The sequence below is a fragment of the Galleria mellonella genome, unplaced genomic scaffold, assembly GCF_026898425.1.
Source record: "Galleria mellonella isolate WM207_F2 unplaced genomic scaffold, CSIRO_AGI_GalMel_v1 utg264, whole genome shotgun sequence".
In the NCBI taxonomy this organism is placed as follows: Eukaryota; Metazoa; Arthropoda; class Insecta; order Lepidoptera; family Pyralidae; genus Galleria; species Galleria mellonella.
The window spans coordinates 506,988-532,905 of NW_026442060.1; the positions used below are offsets into that span (position 1 = coordinate 506,988).

Consider the following 25,918-nt stretch of genomic DNA (forward strand, 5'->3'; position numbering starts at 1 on the left):
ATTACTCTTTCATACAGAAACTACTGAATAAATTTAAATGAAATTTGGTACACGGATAGATTATGTCCTAACTTACAACATATAGAATGCTTCATACACTGATTCACGCGGACGAAGTCACGGGATACAGCTAGTCAAACTTATAGTAATATGTATAACCCATCACGTATTTTTATTATAAAATATTCTGTCTCACTTTCTTAACTATTTAAAAATAAAGAAGTATTTCTAATAGTTTTTACATACTTAAGTCATTTATTTATATCAAATTAGAACATAATCATAACAACGTGCCATAATTTTTATATGTAAAGTGTAAAAATTGTATACATCATATTCTAAAAAAGGTAACTTAAGTACATATATATCAATATTAAATAAATAAAAGAAACAATTTTATTTTTTTCTTAAAAAAAATTAAAACATGGTAAAGATAAATTAATAATAAATTTATTTTATTTTATCTTTCTCGTTTATTTAGTTTAACAGTAATTACATCAAACAATTTTGTATAAGTTGTGTATTTTTCTTTCAGATCTTTTAAACGTAGACCTGGCAGACGATGTCAGATGTGCTAAACGCATTTACGACAGAGTGGGATTCAAAGCTTGGCCAGTGTCCTACTCGTATTGCAAGGAGAAAAGTCTACCAGATTTATCCAGATGCTAATATGAACTAGTTATATAAGTTTGCATAAATATTTGCTCATATTAAACTAAGTTACACATATTTTTTTAATAAAATAGTATTATCAATTTTATTGCTGGCAAGATTAAATTTATTCACTGTTGGCAACAATCATTCCTAATATATATATTCGTAGACATATTATAAACTAACGTTATAAAGCATATTTTAATTTTCGCAACAATGTATTAAATAATTTCTAGGTAAAAATCAATTACAGCGTCATTTTACAATAAATAAGAAATACTCATAGATTATTATAGATATGAACTCATAGACTTTTGCGATACATGGTTTATAGTTAATAAGAGCCGGGAATTAATTAACTTTTTTTATTAATTATTATAGATACATGTTTTTATGAAAGAATAACGGATTTTCAGTACAAGCATCCAATTAAGTTTATATTTAGTACCTAACCATTTATAATTACACATTTTTTATCGACTATGCGCAACCTTTCACTGAGTAATTTGTATAAATAAATGAATTCAGCTAATTAGTTGAAGTTCTTTGTAACTTTTATCTATAGAAAATGTTACAAGACATAGTCCTAGAGCTGGGTAATTAGTGAAAAAGTACATTTAGCCGGTAAAATAAGGTTGTTGTTTAATACCTAGTTAGTATTAGTTGAATTCTATTTCATTAGTCTTATAATCACGTTCATTAACAATATTGGGTGTCTTTTGTAATATCTTTTTTCAACGTGTCATTATAAAGAATGAAAACGATATCATTAACATCAAACAACAACTTTTTTCTCTGAAAATAGAAGTCAAAATTAACAAATGTTCCTAATTAAAGAATTAGCTATGTTATTTAAAAAAAATTAGAGTGACAACTTTGTATGTTGTACAGGACGACAAATATGGCTACAGTGACCGTTTACCTTCAGACTGTATGCTTGTTTGCCACCTTCGTGGTATAGAAAATTAATAAATTAAATATATCTCTAAACTTAAAATTTAAATTTGATATCCCAGCAAAATCTTTATTGTAAGGACCAACATAAACTAAATAATAATATAAAATTTAATAAAACCAATATAAATTTTTAAAACAGATTTAAGTCAAAATTATTATAACTTTTGTTTATGATGGTCCATAAAACAAGAAAAGGGCACCTCAGAATCGTTCCCTATACATACCTACTCTCTTATTCTGTTAAGTTTAGTATTATATAAGTACACTGCCATAGATTAATTTTTAATGTTTTATATAAAATCTATTATTATATTAATGATTTTTGTTGTATACAAAATTCAAGTAATACATATAAATATGTGAATAATAAACGAATACTGCATAATATGTTTGTGATTAATTTAATCTTGGAAATTAATTAAAGGAATTCAAAATGGTTAGAAGTTATAGAATATACTAATAGAAAATCTGTAAACAAATTGTAATAATAAGAGCTCCTTCACTCCCTTCCAGTTTAGTAAACCATTTAACGCCTGAGAGACTTATTCTAGTGGATTAACCTGGATGCACATTATTGCTATATCTAAACGTGCAGGCGCTCTATACGTTAACGATGAATCCTCTCAAAGCTTACATCTTATTTGAACAGCAAAAAGGTTGGCAGAATTATGTTAGAAAATCCTGCGATGCATTTTTAGCTTATGAAATATATATTATAGTTATTTTACTGTATACACACAAGCTGACGACCTACTTTGTAGAAAGTAGTAACCAACGCCTATAGACATGAAAAGTACCATGAACTACATATAACACTTTATTATATATTTATTATTATAATGCCTAAAATGTAATTTTTAATAATTGCCTGCTTTGTCTTTCAATTATATAATAAAACATTGTGGTTGATTCTATGAGACCGTCCTCTAAACCTATCAAAACCTAAGATATGGTAGTATAGAATCGACTCCTAGATAATTTATTAAAAATATAATTATTAATAAAGAATAATAAATACGAGAATGTCTCTATAGATACAATTATATTTTCTGTTGTGAAAATACAGGTACTTATGAACACAAACAGTCTACATATAAAACACTTGTTAACTAACATTTAAGCATCTACACTGTAATAAAAATTTAAGGTTTGGTACAAAATTATATAGACTACATACCATAGCGAGATATATTTGACATTATTTTACCATATATGATTGCTTTACGCTTCAACATATCTGATGGCAAGGAATTAGACCGGCTCCCTGCCAGCACCGGCCCACGTAGTAGCCACGGACCTCCCAGACTATAGCGAAATATCGATTCAGTTCAATTAAAAATATACATTATAATTATACCAGACACTGGAAGTTAGATTTGTTTTTTTTTTTTTGGTTCATTCGTTCCTCAAAGAAACAGGCAAAGGTCGAAGACCATGCTGCCAAGTCTTATATGTAAAAAATGAGCTGAAATTTAAGTTCACAAATAATTTCTGGAATTGCCATCTTCTTTAAATCATTAATATGTTAAAAAAAAGGTAATATCACAACCATAAGTCATTGACAGAAAAACAAACCAGTTTTTGTAAAGTTTTGTATATCACAATGTTAGTAAAATAGATTTAATTTTTTTTATCTATTCAAAATATATCAATAATTAACTACATCATATCTGCTGAACTTAGCCCCCCCCCCCCCACCCCTATGAAAGGGGGTTTTGCCAGTACTTGCCATTCTTAGCAAGTGGGTTGACTATCGCAGTTAGGCTTTAGGATGTTTTGAGAGAGACGCTGTTACTCAACCTTCACTCATTTAATTCCCTTTTTTTTGGGTGAAAATGATAACCCCGTGTGCGCTAACAGGATACACTGGCAAAGCACGAGTGAAGGGTGATGGATGAGAATGAAAACATGCCTGTTAGCCCATCGTGATGAATTCATCAAGAATTAACCATAATAGTTTCCAAGGAGCATCGCGAGGAGGTCGACCTGGTTGGGTATATTGCTAGTAGGATTCTCAGTCTCCATTACCAACAATCCCTTTTCCCCCCATTTAATTCCCATATAAGTCCTTCCCCTTTAAGTCCTCACGTTCCCCCCCAATTAAGTCCTCACGACACCCATAGAAAAAAAAGTACAATTATATACATAAACATAAATATCAAATCCCACACGCGGCTTATTCCGCGCTGTCTGTATATTTATAAGTACTTTCAAACACTCGAAATAAAATATTTGTATTAAATAGTACGTTAGTGTGTGTAAAAATAAATAAGTTTTCAGAATAAAACGTAATGTTTGTATAACTGAAATCCGTCGCCGAAAATACTCACAGGTTTTGAGTGTGAGCTAAAACTCCGTCGCACCTCGTCTCGTTACAAATTTCAAAGCCCCGGATATTACGAACGACGTACGTTTATTTTCAGTTTTATTGGGGTACCTTTGTGAACATTAAAAGTGTATTTTATTTTTTAAATACTATAGTAGTTTGTGTTTTCTCTTAATTGATTTATATATGTATTTTTATAAGTTTACTAGCTGATCTAACAAATGTTTTTTAAATTTAGAATAACAATCAAGTTAACGACCCGACGACGATGTGATAATAAGTGGTAACCTTCCTCTATATATAAATAGTATCATGGGCACAACAATCAGAGAGGGAGACTTTGTACAAAAGTCGATTGCTTGGGTACCTCTATGCCATTCGTGTTTCTACCGTGAAGCAGTTGTGTTTGCATGGCTGTGTTTCGGTTTGAAGGGTGGGATATGGCGAGAATTTACAGGGGACAGAGGAATAACACCTGAGTCCTCAGGAATGGCAACTCATAGGGGGTATCATGGGCGAAACAGTATACTCTGTTATGTCCATGATACTGCTCGTATCTATAGGCGACGGTTATCACTTTCTATCAGGTGGGCCGTCAGCTTGTTTGCCATTCTAAGTCGTATAAAAAAAATACCGTCATGTTTATGGCACCCCTCATATATTTCCATTTCTAAAGACGAAATAGTATTTTTAGTTTTGAGATTTATTTAGATAATTCATTACAAGCAAAAAAATCAATTCTTTCCTCTTTATATAATTGATTTAGATATAAACAATGTACTTATATTGCTGGAGAGAGCTATGCTCGGAGTATTTTTGCGTGATAGAATCCGAAACGAGGATATCCGCAAAAGAACCATTGCTTTGGTTCTTTTGCGTTTTTGGTTCGACATAGTCTGAAGGATAAGCAAGCTGAATTGGCAATGGACTGATCACATAACTCGAACAACCGACAACCGATGGGGAAGGGATAGGGCAAACGCACTGTAAGACAATCCCTCGCTAGATGGAGTGACGACCTCAAATGCATTACAAGGAGTCAGTGGATGCAGTGGCACTGGATGGTGGCGGGTGTTGACCGTTCTTTATAGCAGCATATGGGTGAAGCCTATGTTCAGCAGTGGACAGATAATGACTGAGATGATGATAGTTACATTCTAAAATGAACATAAAAAAGTGAACACCCACTCCCAAAATTAAATATACTGACACCTGTTATATATTATCCGAAAAACTATAAAAACTCTTTGATACATTCATTCTGAATATAAAACAATATATTATGAATATCCAGTTTTGGTAGAAAAAATACATCTATTGTTAGTCGCTGTGACCTTAACAAGCCGGATTTGGACTACATACTGCCATCCGTTAAATTATGACCGAGTATTGACTAGCGGTCTAGTAGCATCTTTTATGTATTTAGAAATATATCTAGAAACATGCAAAATAAATAATTTAAAATTGTGTTCCACAAAAGAAAACGCCCACTTCAATCGCTGCAAAACTATTCATTTTAATTTAGAAACTAAACTACTAAACCGATTTTAATAAAATTTATATTAAGCTAATTTGAAAGTAAATCCTTTCAGACAACAAAAGATTTTTTAAATCAGTTTATAAATGACGAAGTTCTGAGTGTACCTCAGAACTTTTATAATAAAATAAATATAAAAATAATATAAAATAATATAAAAAAATTCCTACAATCGAATAGAAAGTCTCCTCCTTTTGTAAGTTGGTTGAAAATATTACATCAGAGAATTATTTATAATACTGTAACTTTTTATAAGTAAATGTTTATTTTTTAAATTGGTTAAGTAAAAACTACTACGAGTTTAGTTTAAATATACAATCGGAACTTAACGTGATAAAAAAAATATGTACCTATTTAAAATATGCGTAAACAACGCGAAAGTTTAAAATTAACTACTACGAGTTTATCCATTACAAACAAACATACAAAAAATCTAATCTTTTCTCTGTTTAATATTAGTTTAAATACTAATTTAGAAATATATCTAGAAATTATAATATTATTTATTATTATGCCTATTAAAAAAAAAAACTAAATTCAGAAAACAAGCAACCAAGCTTCCTACAAAAGGTGGCTATATACGTCTAATCTATTTATGGTTCTATCACCGTTTAGGTGTACAAGAGCAAATATGCTAAATAGCTATGTTGCTTTGAAGGGTAAAATATAATGGTCACGTTAATTAGTCCACAGAAATTGCAGTTTATGGAAGGAACCATGAACATTACAGTATATTCTGTGACGACAATGGCCCTTTTATTGGCGATAAGCGACGGTTGTTACTTTCAATCAAGTGGGCCGTCAGCTTGTAAGCCATTCATTCTTATTTGTTTAAAAAAACTTACTGTTGCTGTTTTAAAAAGTTTATAATTTATTTATCATCATCATCATCATCATATCAGCTATTTACTGTCCAATGCTGAGTATAGGCCTCGTCCATAAGGGAGGTATTGCCAGTAGTTGCCACACTTGGCAGACTTTTCATTTTATATACCTAATCAAATAATTTAATACGGTGTTTCCCAACGGGGGGTCTACGCCCCACAGGGGGGCAATTAAAAAATGGACTCGAAGCGATTTTAACCCTCTTGCTCCAGCCCATCTAAATGTAATACTACAGGTAGATATCGGTGCCAAATTTAACAAAAACAGTAAATATAAAAAATGCTGTACATATTTATTAGGTATAATTTCGTTTGATATCACAAAAATATCAACTGGGTAATAAGAGTCGTCAAGTAAACTTTGTCGGGAAAAATTATATATGGGGCATAAAATTTTTAGAAATGTTCAAGTGGGGCGTGGCACAAAAAAGGTTGAAAAACACTGATTTAATAAGTAATTAATTAATACTGAACCACAAATAAAATTTACAGTACTGTATTCACATCCCACACGGTTATAAGATTCGCTAAAATCTTAAGGTAACCTAACTTTGGCGCACTAAGCCAGTGATTCCTAAAGTGGGTTTGTACTGTACCTAAGAATACCATAAAGAAGTAACAAATCCACGTGACGTCAGCGACATTTGTCAATACGTCCAAACTAATGAAACGTCAAGATTACCAAGGGTTGGCTCGCTTCTGAATCAATTTAATTTGTACACAATTTGTTTTCTCAAGTTTTACACGTTATCAGTTACGAATTGCAATCTCTTTTATTTATTATCGTTTGCTGTAATTTAAAAAAAATACCTTTATTTAAAAATAATTAAAATGAGCATCAGTCACGTTTCTTACCGGTTCTTTTCGGGCTACCCGTTAGTATACCCTATCAGATCGACTTCCACGCGGTCCCCTCTGGAAACCATCATGCTAAATTCCTGGTGTCTTCATCACAACTAACTGACCGTCTCTCACTAGTGCCCCATCAGTATATATCTTTAGCGCAGGTGGAGTTATCATTCCATTATCATCCATTAAAAAAAAAACATAAAATTTCAAAATATTATTATTTTTTGCATCTGTTGGTCTGCATCTGGATCTCTAATCATAGTCTTTCATAAATATATATATATATATATATATATATATATATATATATACTATAGGTACTTATGATGTGCTCGTAGTATAGAAGAGAGGTCATATATAATTGGTGGTTTGACCAACAATAAAAACGAAACAATGCCGGCGTAATGTCATCGGGGCAGGATTCCCACGTCTGTCGCCAGGTCGATGACATGTGCTGATCGATTGGAAGTCTTTTTTGTCATCGATTCCTGGCATACCACCTCTCTGTGAAATGCTGCTGCGCTAACAAGATTAATTTTGCTGGAAGGCAAGAAAAGCCTCTTATGGGCAAAATAATCCTATGGAACGTACATTTCTGTCCTGTAGTTATCAGTAATATAATAATACTAGCTGTATCCCGTGACTTGGTCGTCGTGAATTAGGTTAAGTACCTTATATGTCAATCTAGGACATGGTCCAGTTCTTTGAGTGTCATGAAGTTACGAATAAACATTTAATACGAATCTTTGCTAGGTTTTACATTTATAACATTATTTGGAAATCGAAGTCATGCTTTCATAAGAGTGTTCTACAAGTGAAATTCAATATTTTCCAGAAAAAAACATGATTTCAAAAAAGTTTCTATACTAGCTAGATTACAATTTGTATGAATTTACTGGGTACAGAGGAGTAATACCTGAGTCCTCAGGAATGGCAACGCATGGGGGGGGTATCATGGGCGAAACAGTATATTATGTTATGTTCATGGTACTGCACATGTCTATAGGCGACGGTTACCGCTTTCCATCAGGTAGGACGTCAGCTTGTTTGCCATTCTAAGTTGTATAAAGAAAAAGATTAATTAGAAATATTTGGTCATGACATTTAATAATCCTAGCAAAGAGCTTCAAAGACTTACCAGCAAGAGACTGTATAAGATTCATTTGCTTAAGTACCTCTGTCGCGTTCGTATTTTTGCTGTCAAGCAGTCGTTTTACATAACCGTATTTTGATTTGAAGGGTGGTGATATCAAGTTATCCAAAGTAACTTGTTAAATTACTTTGGATAACATGATATCTATACTTAACGTGAATTTACAATAAAATTCATACAAAGAAACAAACAAATTTAATATTTGTTGGTCGTAATAGTAACATGACGTCATATTCTTAAAAGGAGAGAATTCCCAGCAGTGGGCTTAAGAGTAGTTATGATAGCAGCAAACATGTACAACCTGTGTGATAAAACAATGATAACCTATTTATTTAAAATAATAAAACATTAAACGACACTCTTTTATAAAAGACGCCATATATAAATTAAAAAAAAATAATAAACTCGTCGTCACGGCACTCACTAAATCACACCCACACAGCGACAGTGTTTAACCTCATATTATTCTAAATGCTAGTTTAGCTAATAATTTTCAACCGACTTCAAAAATAGAAGATTAACAATTCTAAAAATGTGTTTATTTAAATTTATTTAAAGTACAACACCAGAATAGAAATGAGAAATAATAAGGAATAGAAAAGAAATGAGGAAATAGTGAAACATTGAATACTACTTACACCAATTCTTAACAGATTGTAATGAATCTGTCATAATTTAAATAATCTTCGTAACCATATATACTATTTTTAACTCTAAGACCCAGAGGTTTTGTATCAAATTTATATTGAAAAAAATTTAATGGTCCATGTTATACAGAAATAGTATTATACAGAAATAGTACTTTTGTAAGGATATTGTGTGAAGGTTGTTTACTATCAATAAATAGCTTTCATAAGAACGCGAGTATTTTGATTGGGTCTATAGGAAATGAGATCAAAAACTAGCAGACGTATATGGAAAATATTTCTTTACCTATTGAAGCACAAAAGAATAACTCGAGGATAAAAATAAAAAATAAATAAAATACATTGACAATGAAAAAGTAAAACATAGATAAAATCGAAATAGTTTCCAATAAGGAAAAAACATGTTAGGGGTGAAAGTTGAGTCAATAACAGAGAAATTAAAAATAATCATTAGTTATTTTTTTTTATACAACTTAGGATGGCAAACAAGCTGACGGCCTACCTGATGGAAAGTGGTAACCGTCGCCTATAGACATGAGCAGAACCACGGACATAACAGAGTATACTGTTTCGCCCATGAAACCCCTCATGCGTTGCCATTCCTGAGGACTCAGGTGTTATTCCTCTGTACCCAGTAAATTCACGCCATATCCCATTGTATAAACATGTTATATATAGAAATGAATATAGGATGAATATAGAAGGAAATTTAATAAAAAATAGGTAGATTTTGTTAAAGACATAGCCAAAAGAGGAATGAATACTAGGACGACTGCAAAGAGAAATTAATGGAAAAGGAAAATATAAATATATTCCATTGTGTCTGCGTACCCTAATGGGAAACAGGCGTGACAGATATGTTTGTATGTATGTATGAAAATATAAAATATATTACGCCGACCCGAATTGATATAAGCAGAAAGATAACGACGGTAATGAAACTTTGTTCATAAATGGGTATAAATATTTATCATCATCATCATTTCAGCCTTTACCGTTAGCCGTCCACTGCTAAATATAAGCCTCCTCCTTGGGGAGGTTTTGCTAGTAATTGACACGGCTGGCAAGCTGATTAGCAACCGCAGTTAGGCTTTGGAGATGTTTTAAGAGGGACGCTGCTGCTCATTCCTTGCCCTCCCTTATTCACCTCTAACGACACCCAGGGGAAAAGAGGTGGCCAATTCTATGCCGGGACCACACGGACATAAATATTTATAACAGTGCTCAATTAACGTACAGTTATTCTTAAATATGCAAGTTCATAAATAAACATTGTTCAATTCGAAATTACATAACTTTTCTGTTGCCATAAGAATAAATTAATCATTTATATGCAAGTATACTATAATCATAATTGAATTGTAAATGAAGACATTTTTAAGAATATAAAATTCTAACATACCATCTGTTTCATTTAATATTTAACTATTATTTTTATTCACTACATAAATTTGTAAATCCTAAAACGAGTCTGCTTATCCGTTTATTGTGTTATCAAGGATAGTTAAATGGATCAATTTAGATGAAAATTGAAAATTTAAATCTTAGAGGGGCTATAAATTGAACGCGACAATTGTAGGTAACATAAAACACTAAGAAATGGGGGGGGGGAAGGGATTGTTAGTGATGGAGACAGAATCCCATTGCTAGCAATATACCCAACCAGGTCGACCTCCTCGCGGTTCCCCCTGGTAACTATCATGGTTAATTCCTGATGAATTCATCATGATAGGCTAACTGGCCTGTTTTCATTCTCATCTATCACCCTTCACTGGTGCTCCGCCAGCGTATCCCGTTAGCGCAGGCGGGGTTACCATACCATTTTCACCCATAAAAAAAAAAACACTAAGAAATATAGTCTAACTACTATAGTATTATTACATATACTGTAGTCTGACCCTAAGTGCTCTCATCAAATTCTTGTTTAGAAAGTTTCAAACGAATTTGCGTAGTAAGTAGATATGTACTATAAAAGTTTATTCCGAAACTTCAAAGCTGAATGCAACATGAATTTGTTGCTGAAATAGTGGAGGAAATGCAATTAAAACTATACAGTTTCGATCTTTCAAACACTTTATGGTAAGGTTTATGAAGTACACTCCTACTAAGCCGCATCGTGTAGATCTTGGCTTATAAAAAGCCCATAGGTGTCTTAAGAGGCGACTAAGGAAGTATATGGTGGAAAGATAGGTAGCAGCGCCCCTCTTAAAACGTCAATAGCCAAACTGTAGTTGTGGAGTTACTTTTTTGCGCGGAACAATATATACTTCATCTTTAGTTAATTTTAGGCTTTCGCGTTGTTTATAACATATTTTAAATACATAATCAGGACTTAACCCGATGTAAAACCCTTTGCAAATAAATAGTATCTACATACCCGCTTCCTTATTGCCGACGTTTCAACGTGGATTGCACCACTTCGAATTGTTCTGTCGTTACCACGTTTTATCAACTTTAAATTATATCCTATATGATGTTTCGTATGACATCCGCTAACTTTTCGTACGGTCAGTGCTCGAGTATGAGGCTCCTAAAATTGGAAAGTAAGTACTGTGTGCGCCTACGCAGTGCGTGGGGGCGCCAGCGGACACGGAATACGCTACAATGACAGAGAGCTTGCCGCTAATGTCTTCCAGTTCATAATATTGAGGTATTCAACATCAGATTGAAGCGGTAAGTTGAGCGGACGAGATTATCGTTCATTGTATTTTTAGCCGACTACCAAAGAAAGGAGGGTCATGTTTTTTGAGTGTGATATTGAAATCATTTGTTCTAACAAAGTACTTAAGATTTTTTTTCTTTAAGAAACACGGTTTTAAGAAAGACAAAAAATTTAGGCTCCCATACTAAGACAGAGTATCCAGCAGACAAATTGACGAGTCCTGTCTCTATACTTCTTCGCTCATAAAATTGTGTTCTACAAAAAAACTGGCTTCAATTGTAGTAAAACCAGTTATTTTCATTTAAAAACTAAACTACTAAACCGATTTTGATAAAATTTCTATGAAACCAATATCCTTTTAGATAAAAAAAAATGTGTAAATCAGTTTACAACTGACAGAATTATGAGATAACAAACATAAAAAATGATAAATAAATAATACAACCGTATTGGGAACATCCTTCTCTTTGATGTCGGTTGAAAAGATTATTTTACTCTACATTTCCATGTATTTAATTAAATAGCTCAAACATTTATTCATGTATTATTCACTAATGTTTTTATTTATCTTTATGGTCTAAATTTATAAACATATTAATAAAATAAAAAGACGTATATTCTGGAATAACATTAAAATTACTAAAAATATATATCAGGTGGATATTCACCTTGGAAGTCATCGAATTTAGTTCGATTCGATTCGACTGTGGTGTTTTTTGCATTAATTTATCGTAAAATAAAACAAGTTCTGTCTTTGTTTAAGGCTGATCGTACACTAGGCAACTTTAACTAAACTTTTTGTTACTCTACAGAAAAATGTGTCAAGTCTCTAAGTAAACTACTGTCAAGAAATTGCCTTAAAATAGTTTGCTACCTTTATTTCAGTACTAACTGTAGGTATTCCGTGATGGCAACCGCGTCAATCAGTTTTTATATATCCTATCTGTTATAGTTTACTCGTGTAGCAGATTTCATTCGTGAATTTACAGGGTACAGAAGAATAACACCTGAATCCTCTGGAATGGCAATGCATGGGGGGGGGGGGTATCATGAGCGAAACAGTATACTCTGTTATGTCTATGATACTGCTCATGTCTATAGGCGACGGTTACCACTTTCCATCAGGTGGGCCGTCAGCTTGTTTGCCATTCTAAGTTGTATAAAAACAAATTCAAATCCCTCCAGCCATTTAAGTGTGATTCAGTAACAAATATACAAACATCTTTACAAACTTTATTTATAATGTTAGCTGGATATTCAAATTTTATCTTACCTCGGCCCTGAATCGAACACTCGAACTTAGCCTTAAACATCTTTACCATTGTAAGCACATTATTTTGCGTAATGAGGTCCTGGGTTTGAATGTCGGTCGAACCAAATTAGGAAACAAACTTTCCTAAATTGGCTCAGATCTGAATGTTCTGTGTTATGCTCTCAGATATGCGCTGCCTGGTTCCTTATAACACATGGTATTCTAGCTTGAGGACCAGTTAATTGGTGTGATTATATGTTTTTTTTTTTATAAAACAGGGGACAAACGAGCTTCACTTACAAATACTTAATTAACACCAATTATCATCTGTACATCATTTATCAGGTGAGCCGCATGACTCACCTGATTGTAACTGACTACCGCCGCGTAATATCACCCGCAATACCAGAGGCTTTTATATATAGGATTTTTTTTTTATTATTATAAAGCGCTACTTATGATCACTCATCCTAGCAGTACACAGTCGCCTATGTATCGCCTATTGTGTGAATTCTTAAAATAAATAGTGATGTTTTATTGTATTTCTTTAGACAAAATAGTCTTAACAGCGGGAGCTGATGCTGTCATTCTGTTTTATGTTATTATGCAAAAAATATTGGGAATTGTAATAAATAAACATTGGTAGTTTTAAATTATTTATTGTTATTATATTTTTTACGCGTATAACAAAAATACAGTTTGTTTTATTATATGGCAAAAGGCAAAATTCTCTATACCAAATATAATAAGCATGCCTAATCTCATTATTATTTGAGTTTTTAAGGGTTACAAATGGTAAATAAAGAAACAGATTTTTTACATTTACAGGTAAACATTTATTTTGTAATTATTTATATCAAGCAAATCCTATTTTTTTATGTGACTTACTATATCAAATAAGCGACAGTCCACCTGATAAACAGTAGAAATCATCATTAATAGATATGAATAGCTTAACAGACATTAAATAATTCACTATATAGCTTGTGATACCCCTTATGCGTTGCCCTTCTTGAGAACTAAGGTTATATGCCTCCGTACCTTGTAATTTCACTGCTATATCTCACCTATCAAATAAAAATATAACCATTGGCACATTTAGATTGATTTTCCAGTTAAAAAAAAGTGCATATGTACTCTCAAACATTTCCTTGAACATTGTTCAAGGCTCCGCTCCTTATTCTGGAGTGATCATCAAGAAATTCTAGGATGAATATGTCCCCGCTCCTCCTCAAAATACCCTTTTTTTTAATGAATGATAATTAAATGGGAACCCGCCTGTGCTAACGGTATACACTGGCGAGGCACCAGTGAAGGATGATAGGAGAAAATGAAAAGGCAGATCAGTTAGTCCATCGTGATAAATACACCTGGAAGTCAGCACAATGGTTTCGAGTGGAACCACAAGGAGGTCGACCTGATAGGATATATTGCTAGCAATGAAACAGACAGCATTACTAACAGTCCCTCCCCTTCTCAAAATACGCTTATGAATATAACTAGGCAAGCGCAGCATAAAATTATATTAAAATAGGTATCTCAAACGATCCTAACAAATTCCAATAACTATATGTATTATAATATTGGTATAATATCGTAAAAATACATATACATAAATATGTTTATATATTTTCTAGATGGGGTCAAACAACGACCTTGTCTATTGAAACTAGTTTCTGAACAGAAAAGTACCGCAAATTCTGATTTTTTGTCCTTGATTTAACAACAAGCTGGTTTTTATAGTAGCCGAGAGTTGATAATGTGATAAGACCTTTTTGTTTGTGGCCAATTAAAAAAAGAATGGGTTCTCAAAATGTATGTTCTTTTACGTCTGTTACCACGAAATCTGGTCGGGCTTCAAGATTTTTTTAATTCATTAAATGCCTAGTTTTAAAATTTCTATTATTGTACTCCTTTCAGAGATTTTAATAAACTTCTTGGATTTGTCTCGTTAATGTCAAAATCAACCTGATAATGGATAATTATTTATTCATAACTAATTCTTGCCCGTGGCTTCGCTCAAGTTATTTTGAATACAATAAAATTCGTATACAGGGCTGTTTAATGCCTGACGATAAAGTTATATCGCTACAAACCAAAAACGATCGTGTTAGTTTTTACATTCGCCATTGCTTGTGATCGGCTTAGTAATGGACAGGTGCTAATCAGGTTTTCTGCCTCCAGTTATTGTTATCCAGAGAACGTAACTCCTGAACCCATTACGGCATACTAAAGATAAGAGGTGGAATAAAAAGAAATTATGGATTTTAAAGAAAACCAAGTTTGCATGTAGAGTTCACCTACAATTATTAACTAAGATTAGAACTAGATATATTAAGACTATTAGTGATAGATTAAACTGAAATAAGATTTAAAAGAGCAACTGTTGATTTTTTGTGGGCTCTTCACAGCAGATAACGACTTTCCGAACAATGCAATAGATTTTTTAAAACAAAAGGCCTTTTATTAGTGCTTACAAACAAGTAAGTTTGAATAAAAATGATTTGAATTTGAAAAAAAAATGCGATAGTTTGTAACGACGAATGTTTGTTACTCTTTCATGCAAAAACTACTACTATTTAACGAATTTGAATGGAATTTGGTATACGAGTCGGTTATATCCTAACTATGCACTTTATATATTTATTCATGCTGGTGAAGCTGTAGCATACAGCTAGTAAAAAATAAAATCAACTTAAAAATAAAGAGATAATATTTAAATAAAAATTAGTCAACAAAATTTTATTCCATAATAAATAGACACACTTAACTAATGGCAAAATCGTTTAAAACTTAAGAAACAAGATACATAAAATCAAACATACATATATAACTCTATAAAGAGTAAATATTATATAAGTTAAATTACTAAACCAATTTTGATAAAATTTCTATGGAATCAATCTGTAATTATATCTTTTAAGATAAAAATAAAATTTTTCGAAGCGGTCCAAGCTTTCTCAAATAATCAAGGAACATACATAAAAAAAATTAAAGATTCCGACGAATAGAAAACCTTCTCCTTTTTTGAATTTACTGTTACAAATAATAAACAGAAATTAGTTCAGTGTATATATGCATAACTAGCTATATTCAAGGGCTTTGCCCGTGATCGTATATTGAATATCGTATAAACTTCCTTAAGATATGAGATATCAAATGCAAAATGAATTAATCAAATCCGCTAGTAGTTCCGGAAAATAGCGCTTTCAAACAAACAAACTTTCCAGCTTTATTTTAATAATGCAATTAAATAAATATAAATATATATTCTTACAATTAAAAGCTTAAGCTTGATTTTTCACCGTATAATTTTATTAGATTATAAATGTTCCAAACATCACAAATGTATCAAGAACCTCTATCTTTTTCAAGCCTCTTCCATATTGTATCCCAATCCCAATGGATAAACGAGCATTCGATTAACTTATACCGATTAAGCAATTCAAAATAGAAACACGCCGTAACAGCTGCGGTTTGACGACAAAAAAATTCACCGCATTCTGTCGCCGTAAAAAGTAGATTACAAACTCTGTTATGGTAATCCATGGCTGTTTGGATTGTTTCATTGATATTCGTGCGTTTCCGTCGCTCGCCCATTCACATGGCGCACAACGTGGGCGACGCCCGCGGCGTATTGTTGTACCGTGTGTGGGTGGCTTTATAATCACCTAATGATTGCCGGGTGACATCTAAATTAACGCGCACTTCAATATTAAATTCCTAAATATTCACCAAGAATGTCTGATTGAATATGGTTAGTAACAAAGTTGACGTTCACGGAAGTTGTGAAACCGCTTATTGACTTAATATGTCAGTATTACAAACAACTTATAGAGCGAGTCGAGTTTGTTATCAATAAAACCTATAGGCCATTGTCATTAATATCCTACTAATATTAAAAATGTGAAGATTTGTATACTTTTCTTTTTATGTATTAAATCTCATCTCCTAGGCTCATAAGCGGTATTGAACCCTTAAGTCTAAAGAGAGATTTTGCCTCACTCTGCGTGTTCTACCGCCTGTACAATGGATTGTGCTCAGAGGAACTGTTCAATATGATGCCCACAGCCACTTTCTACCATCGTACGGCTCGCCATCGACAGGGAGTTCATCCTCATGTCCTACAGCCTCAATGGTCGCGTACTGCGCGGTTTCAGAGAGATTACCAAGAGACTACAGCATACTTTTTATAATATTACGGGGGCTTGATATACTATGGTATTACTAAAATGTTTCTTAAACTGATGTATAGTGCTTTGTTCCCTTATTTGAATCTTATGACATCGCCCCAGTAGTGACATGTTAGATCTGACCTTATTCTATCAAAAGCGAGCAATTAATTACTAGTTAGTAATTACTAACAGTATGTCCATAGAGCAAGTAATCACTATGTTATAGGTATACCCTCTATCAGGTCGACCTCCACTCAACTTCGCTAGAAACCATCGACTGATTTCATTGTCTACTGATACCATTAATATTGTATTCGTCATCTTCCAACCGATTTTAATAGTGATAAAATAAAAAAAAAACAGGTATATTGATTTAAAAACTAAATTACTGAACCGACTTCCATAAACTTTCTATAGAACCTATCAGTAAATATATGCTTTCAGATAAAAAAAAATCCAAATATGGTTACAACTGACAGAATTATGAGGCAAAAAATATAAAAAAAACCCAATTGTGGAGCCGCTTCTTTTCGAAGTCGATTGAAAATATACTGCATTACAACGCAGACCATTTCTAATCTACATCTTTTATGCTCTTCTACATTAATATTATAAACAGGAAAGATTTGTATTTTTGTGTGTACGTTTGTAATGAATAATTTAAAAAACTACTTTGCCGATTTCAAAAATTCTTTCACCATTAGAAAACTACATTCACCCTGAGTAACATAAGCTATATTTATTGCTAGAAAAGATTAGGGATCCTTACTAAAACTTTAGTAACGTAATTCAAGGTGTAAAAAAAATGCTATAAAATATCTTTCGTCGCGTGCGCCGCGGAAATTATTGGTAATAGAACAAAAGTATGTTCTACAATATTGAAGAAAATATCAATAATTACAAAAAACTTGGCGATACTATATGTCCAACTAATATCGTCACAATAACCACTTTTTAAAATGCTGTAAAAATGTCCATTCGTGCGAAGCCGGGACGGGCCGCTAGTTATAAATATAATATTTCAAATACTATTTATAGACAAATTCAAACCAATACTACGTATTTGTAGATGTCAGTTTTGAGCCTGTCAGACATATTTGCTAACCACATGGAATTCAATTTCCTTTGCCTCTGTCCGCTGGACATGTTTTTTTTTATTATTTCTTCGTTCATCGACGTCACATTTTGGAATGATTTTACTTTGGTTTATTTTTGTTTTTTATATACACATATACAGTTTTGTTTAATTTTAACATCATAGTAGCCTTTAACATTCCAGTAACAACAGGATTGTGAGATTAACGTTATACTATTCACATCTTATTTATATAAATATGTATATTTATTCTCCATTTGTATGCCAAATGAGCGAGCTGTAAATAAATCTTAAAATATTCGTAATAAAATCTAAACATCAATTAATATTGGTATCCAATAAATCCTTAACATCATCATCATTGCTTGCCTCTCCCCATTTATTTGGGATCGACGCAGTGTGTTTTCATCATCCACAAATCCCTGGTATCCGATAATTATTCCTTATATATTATTATGCCCCATGTATTGTGGACTCCATTCTAAACTCAAAATTCAACAAATATACACATTGCCATTGGTATATTTTTCTCCTCTCTATTTAAAATCCTAAATAAATGAAAATTTACAGACGACAAACGAAAAATAACAATAATATTTATTATTAAAAGCTTGATCCGTGTTGAATTTTTTTCAGAATGTTGGCAATATTACCTGAATTTATTATATGTACTAAGCTAAACTAACTCAATATAACTCAGTACAGGAAATTACTAGTCTTTGAAATTCCAGCGATTAAATAATTTGTTCGCAAAGCTTAAATACTACTATATACTATACTATATATATCTATAGACCTTGTTTCTTGAAATATACCTTTCAAATAAGTAAGTAATATATATAAGAATACTATACTTATATTTTATTGTTATAACTATCAGTTTAACTTACGTGTAATTTGATCATGAAAACTCGACTAATTTCGGAACCATTCGGGATTCTTAATCATGACCGACTATGACGCAAACGCGAGCCTGACTCCGCGCCTCGGCCAGCTGATTAACGATCCCGAATGATCCCGAAACTAGTCGAGCTTTCTCAACCAAATTACACGTAAGTTAAACCGGCAATTATTACAAAAAATATATTATAAGTATTTATTATAAGTTAATTGGTCCGTATAAAAAGAAGCATATGTCTTAATATCACAAATACTAACTATACGTCAATTTTCACAACGATTAATTGTGCCTTTAAAGTGTCAATAGATAACAAACAAACCCACTTTCACATCCATAATATTACTAAAGATTATCTCAATCCCCGAGTTGCCAGCCCTAATGGTACAGTACATCGGTTTCGTCAGCCAGTGACGTGTCGTGCCGCCCACTTGAAGATGCTAGACTTAATGAGCCAAGTTTAATATTTCATAAGCCACAGTACAGAAATTCTATTCTGTGACCTCCACTCATTCAATGATCGGAAACTTTATATTACGAATATCAGGTTTTATAACAGCTTCGATTCCTATAGGTCGCGACCCACTACTGTTATTTAAATTTATTTATTCAAACAACAATGTAAATGGTGTTTTGTATTATAAATTAATAATTCAATGCTTGATAATTTTGGTTCGATTATATTTTCATATGTAAGTTACATGGAACAATTTTAATATTAAAATTAATATATCTACAACATTGGAATTTAACACAGCGACATATGTGAAAATATTATATTTAATAGATGTAATTTTCAACTGGCTTAAAAATAGAATAATTCAAATATATATTTTTTATTTATATTACTCGACACGTATAATATCGGTAATAAAATTACAAGGTACGGAGGCGTAACACTCACCCAGACAATACCTTCAAAAAATACAATTCTGTAATAGCCATAGTACTGTTCATGTTTATAGGCGACGGTTACCACTTTCCATCAGGTGGGCCGTAAGCTTGTTTGCCATTCTAAGTATCATATAAATTAAAGACTGTATCCCTTAAGAAAAACCTACTTCAATTGTAACAAAATGAATTATTTTAATCTAAGAACTAAACTACTGACTAAACTAATTTTGATAAAATTTCTATGGAACCAATTTATAAGAATATTCTATCAGATAAAAAAAATCCAAATCGGTTTAGAACTGACAGAGTTATGATGTAACAAACATAAAACAAATACAATCGAATTGAGAATTACCTTCTTTTTGAAGTCAATTAATAATCTACGTTACAGTATAAACAACATAAATTCCATTTAAAAGCATCTTCTCGCCGGGAATAATAAGGTAAATGATCGATGGTGACATTAGTTCACCATAGACAATACATAGAACTGAACTTCGGTCGATAGTAGTCAGGGAGAGGACAATGCAACGGTGCAGGGAGTACCAATCAATCATTGCGAGAACATTCTATTGGCTAAATACTAATGGATGGATCCTCTTCAGTTAACACTATCTATAATAATAATTTAAAAATATTTTAAGTACATATTCTATTAAATAAGTATTATAATATAATAATCTATCATATTGGGCGACAAAGGAAACCAGGTATAGATATTGGCAATATATGTATATTGGCGAAAGGAACTTGGAAGACTAGAGCCATAAAGAAAAGCCAAAAGAAAACAATAGAGATACGAGTCGACTTCGAATTTGGTAAATAATAATATAAAATCTATAAATATATAGTTTGTACTCCACAAATATGATACATAATTAAAATACCCAGTGTTTACCTATTGCACACATATGTTTATGCAAATAAATTTATCTTAATATAAATTATATTAAACTTTTTTTTTAAGAAATCTCCTATATTACTTAATGAAAATATATATAACAAATAATTGATTTGTTCACAAGACTATTGTTTTTATACTACTACTTTGGTGACAAACAAACATATAGTCTATCTGGTGGTAGACGAGGTTACCGTAACTTATTGACGCCTGTAACACCAGGGATGTCACGTGCGCTTTGCCGACCCTTAAGAAACCACATTACCCCTTTTTTTGAAAACCCCCATGCTGTAGTCTCTAAGGAAAATCTTGGTAAAATGTTTGCTGGTGTCCAATAAAAATACAAATAAAATATCGATTAATTTTTACCTTTGACTAGTAGAGAATGTCATCAGGCATTAAATTCGTCCTATAGATATATTTTAATGTGTACAAAAGTATAAATAAATAAATAATTTGTTGAATATTTGGATTTGTTTCCAATATCATTTAAGAGAGCATTTCTAATTTCAACAAATCATGGTTTATTAAGTTCTATTGAAATTAAAACAGACTGTACATTAGTTGGAAATAATGTCTGATGAAAGATTGATAAAGCATATAAAATAGGAACCAGTGTGAAATAATCTATCATGTTCAAATAAATCGCGTCCTATCCAAGGAAAGAGTCAAATTTGTCCAAAACTGGCGCGTAACCATAAGACAACTAAAGAAGGTGAAGTAAAAAAATTTACCTACATAAGAACGGGATATCACGGCGTTCAGTATTTTTCTAAAAAAAATAAAAAAAAAACAAATATGATTAACCGATGAAATATCTAACAATTAATCCAATACATTATTTTCTATAATATCTATGAAGGAGATTAAAAGTGTCACTTTAAACTGATTTATTCCATGTAATCCACCAATTAAACTATACTGCTCTATCAATGTAACACCTTCAATACGAAATACCTATTTAATTGGGCTAGGTAAAATGAATTAATCGTATTATGATCGAGGCCATCAGCATGTTTGCCACTCTAAATAAAGTCAACATTATAAATTGACATATGGTTGTTCTTTTGAATAATTAATATTTAAGAGGATAATTAAGCGTTATAATTTATAGTTTGTCTACTATAATGTGTTTGAATAGGACTTAAAGAATTAATGAGTTTCAATTGTTATAGAAACACTCTCTAAATTAAATTCATTACAAACTTAAAAAATTAATCAATTAATCAATATTTGATTTGTACTTACTATTGGATATTAACTAAATAATGTCTAATTAGTTAAGTGATGACTTATGAAACTGAAACATGGTCTTACACGATTGTCTGTATGTAAAAGCTTGAAATTACTCAGCGGGCTATGGAGAAGCTATGCTCAGTTTCTTTGCGTGACAGAATCCGAAACGAGGATATTCGCAAAAGAACCAAAGTCACCGATATAGCCCGAAGGATAAGTATTATGGTACAGCATAAAGAGGATGATTACATGTTTTTATATTACTGTTATTTGTTTATTATGTTGTAGTAATCATGTTATTAATTAAGGCACTTAACTAGTTTTAGGGGAAAGATGTTGTGGGTATATATTAATATAAAATTGTATATATATTAGGTGATGGTAGTTTAATAAATCACTTGTCATACGATCGTCGTTTCAATAACACTTATAACAATAAGCAAGCTGATGTGGCAATGGGCTGGTCCCATAGCTCTAAGAACCTACAACCAACGGAGAAGAAAGGTTCTTGAGTGACCGTACGGGCAAACGCACTGTAGGACGACCCCCCACTAGACGGAGTGATGACTTCAAATGCTTACAGGGAGTCAGTAGATTCAGGTGATTCAGGACCGTTCTTCATGGCAGTCTATGGGAGAGGCCTATATTCAGTAATGAACAGATAATGGCCGAGATAATGATAATTGGAGTTTAGTAGATTGTCTTATGGACAGGACAATTGTTCGTTTGTTTACATGTACATAAAGGTCCGTTGACACAGCGTGTAATTATAATTTATTGTATCTTATTTACAGAATTCCCAAACGCTCTAAATATTTGTTTTCGCCATGACGTTAGTAGTCAATTTTATGAATTTAGAACAAATCGCATGTGACAATATAGGACATAGTTCATCTGTGTAACAAATTTCATTTAAATCCGTTGTGCTGTTTAAGTGAGATTTCGTAACAAACATTCAAACATCTAAACGTTTATCCTTACTATTGCAACACTCGCATTTATAATATAACAAGATTTTACCGACGTCTTCGTCCACATGACCACGATATCTGGTAGATATAGGGAATATCAGTATAATATTTGTATATCGACTTCCTCTGGAGATTGATGACGGAAAAAAGGTTATACGTATTACGGTATTGCGCATATCAGTCTGATATCTATATTAATTCCGATGATGTTCTTCATTTTCATATTGTATATTGAATAACCGATATATAATGTATTCATTATTGAACCAATATATAGATATTGCAACTAAAGTATATGAATCATCATATTATCATACCTGCCTTTAACTGACCACTGTTGAACATAAGCCTCCCCCTTGGGGAATTTTGCCAGTAGTTGCCATGCTTGCGGATTGGCAACTGCAGTCAGGCCTCAGAGATGTTTTAAATACTGCTACCAATCTTTCGCCCTCCCTTAGTCGCCTCTTACGACACTCATGGGAAATGAAGGGTGGCATATTCTATGCCGGGACCATACGGCTATATGTGTGTGCGTGTGCGTGTGCGTGTGCGTGTGCGTGTGCGTGTGTGTGTATGTATGTGTGTGTATATATGTATATATGAATATTGCCCACCCCTAATATCTTGATTACCAACCTAACCTAATATGTGGGGGAAAAGGATTGTTTGTAATGGGATCTAACTGACCTATTACTAGCAATACACCCTGTCAGGTCGACCTCCGCGCGGTTCCCCCTGGAAACCATCGTGGTTTGTTCTAGTGGAATTCGTCACGATGGGCTAACTGACCTGCTTTCATTGTCACCTATCATCCTTCACTGGTGCCCTGCCAGCGTATACCGATAGCGCAGGCGGAGTTACCATTGCATTATCACCCATTAAAAAAAAATCTTGATTGACCGGGAAAAATTAGCCTATGTTCTTTTCAAATAGTGCGTGCAAATATATTAAATTCAACGATTGGTTAACCTGTTAAGGCGCTAAAAGATAACAAACAAACAAATAAATACTTTCACATTTAGAATATATTAAGGATGATACGGATATATTAATTAATTTCCCACAATCTAACATCTCAATAAGGCCTTCCAAATCACAAACCATTTACATCTTATTAATTTTATCGAAAAGATACGAATAACAACGGAAGTAATAAAGTATCTCATAGTGTAGATTGCTTAACCTAAATACCGGGTTCATTGAATACAAGTAGGTTAATTTACACATACTAATTGAGTGGAGAGCAAACGCAAGCAACGCCGCGTGGGCGAGTATGTCAGGTAACGTCATCGATCATAGTTGAGTTACAGGGTGGAATGTAATAATTGGGACGGAGTGTAGCTAAAAGTTAATAACTAGCGACTCGCCCCGGCTTTGCACGGGTAGATAAGTAGATTTCAATTTTTTTTTTAAATAGTCTTACCCACATTGTTTTAAAAAATGTTTGCCATATTGCAGCCCATATTACTCGCTGATAGTATAATGTAATTTTCTATAGATGACTATTTGAAACAGGTTAAGTATTTTTTAAGTTTATCCATTACAAACAAAAAATCAAATCTTGCCTAAATTATTTACACTACGATCCTACGGCTTTTCTTCTATAAATTAGGATTTAAAATATCCTATGAGTTCATGTAGAATATGGTTTATTTCTGTACGAAATATTATTTTAATCTGTTTGGACGTCCAAACCTCTTTAAATTACAAACTTGCATATTTTATAATATCAATAATATTATCTATATAGCAAGATAAAGAGGAAAAAGTCAATAATAGTCTACGTAATCTAGAACAAATAATGAAAATGGATGAAGCAAGAGATTTGTGTGGTCCCGGCATAAAATGGGCCACCAGTTCTTTTCCCGTGGATGTCGAAAGACGCGACTAAGGAAATTTAGAGGTCGATGGATAGGCAACAGCGTCTCTATTAAAACATTTTTAAAAACCTTAGTGCGGTTGTCAACCCACCAGCCAAACGTGGCAACTACTGACAAAATCCCCCAGGGGATGACTACATTCAGCAGTGGACAGTCATCGACTGATATGATGATGATGATGATGAAGAAATTTATATAAGTATACAGGTCTCTTTATACTTATAAAAAAAGAGATTAGAGAAGGCAGTAAGCCAGGGACTCATGCTCATGTGTGTTATTTAAGGCTGACTGTAAAATTTTACAAAAAACAATACATTTTTTTTTTTTTTTTACAACACAGGGGGCAAACGAGCATGCGGCTCACCTGATGGTAAGTGACTACCGCCGCCCATGATCACCCACAACACCAGCGGCATTGCAGGTGTGCTGCCGGCCTTTTAAAAAGGAATATACTCTTTTCTTGAAGGTTATGTTGTCGTATCGGTTCGGAAATACTGCTGCTGGAAGTTGATTCCAAAGAATGGTTGTGCGTGGAAGAAAGTGCCTTGAAAAACGCACGGTGGAAGACCGCCACTCGTCCAGATGATTGGGATGAAACTTTAGTTTGTGGCGGGTTGTACGGTGGTGAAAATCAGCAGCAGGTATCAATCCGAACAATTCCTCAGAACACTCCCCATGATAAATTAGGTAGAAGATGCACAGAGACGCAACATCTCTGCGCAGTTTCAATGGGTCAAGTCGGACAGTAAGGCGTTGACTATCGATAATTCGAGCCGCCCGACTTTGAATGCGGTCTAACGGAAGGAGTTGGTACTGTGGCGCTCCTGCCCACAGGTGAGAACAGTATTCCATATGCGGCCTGACTTGGGCTTTATATAATTTCAGGCGGTGTTCTGGCATGAAATATCGTCTCACCCTATTGAGCACTCCTAATTTTTTGGAAGCT

General features: G+C 32.9%; 2 protein-coding genes across 2 annotated transcripts in view; one reads left to right on the plus strand and one right to left on the minus strand.

Annotated features, from left to right (window-relative positions):
- LOC113509431 (lysozyme-like) overlaps window positions 1–1,991 on the plus strand; it is a 39,964-nt gene extending 37,973 nt beyond the window's left edge. Inside the window, exon 5 of the mRNA XM_026892774.3 lies at window positions 536–1,991. Coding sequence (XP_026748575.1) covers window positions 536–669 — 134 coding nt within the window. The 3' untranslated portion in view covers window positions 670–1,991. The remainder of the gene's footprint in view (window positions 1–535) is intronic.
- LOC113509430 (uncharacterized) overlaps window positions 1–25,918 on the minus strand; it is a 142,581-nt gene that overhangs the window by 102,009 nt on the left and 14,654 nt on the right. The window lies entirely within an intron of this gene.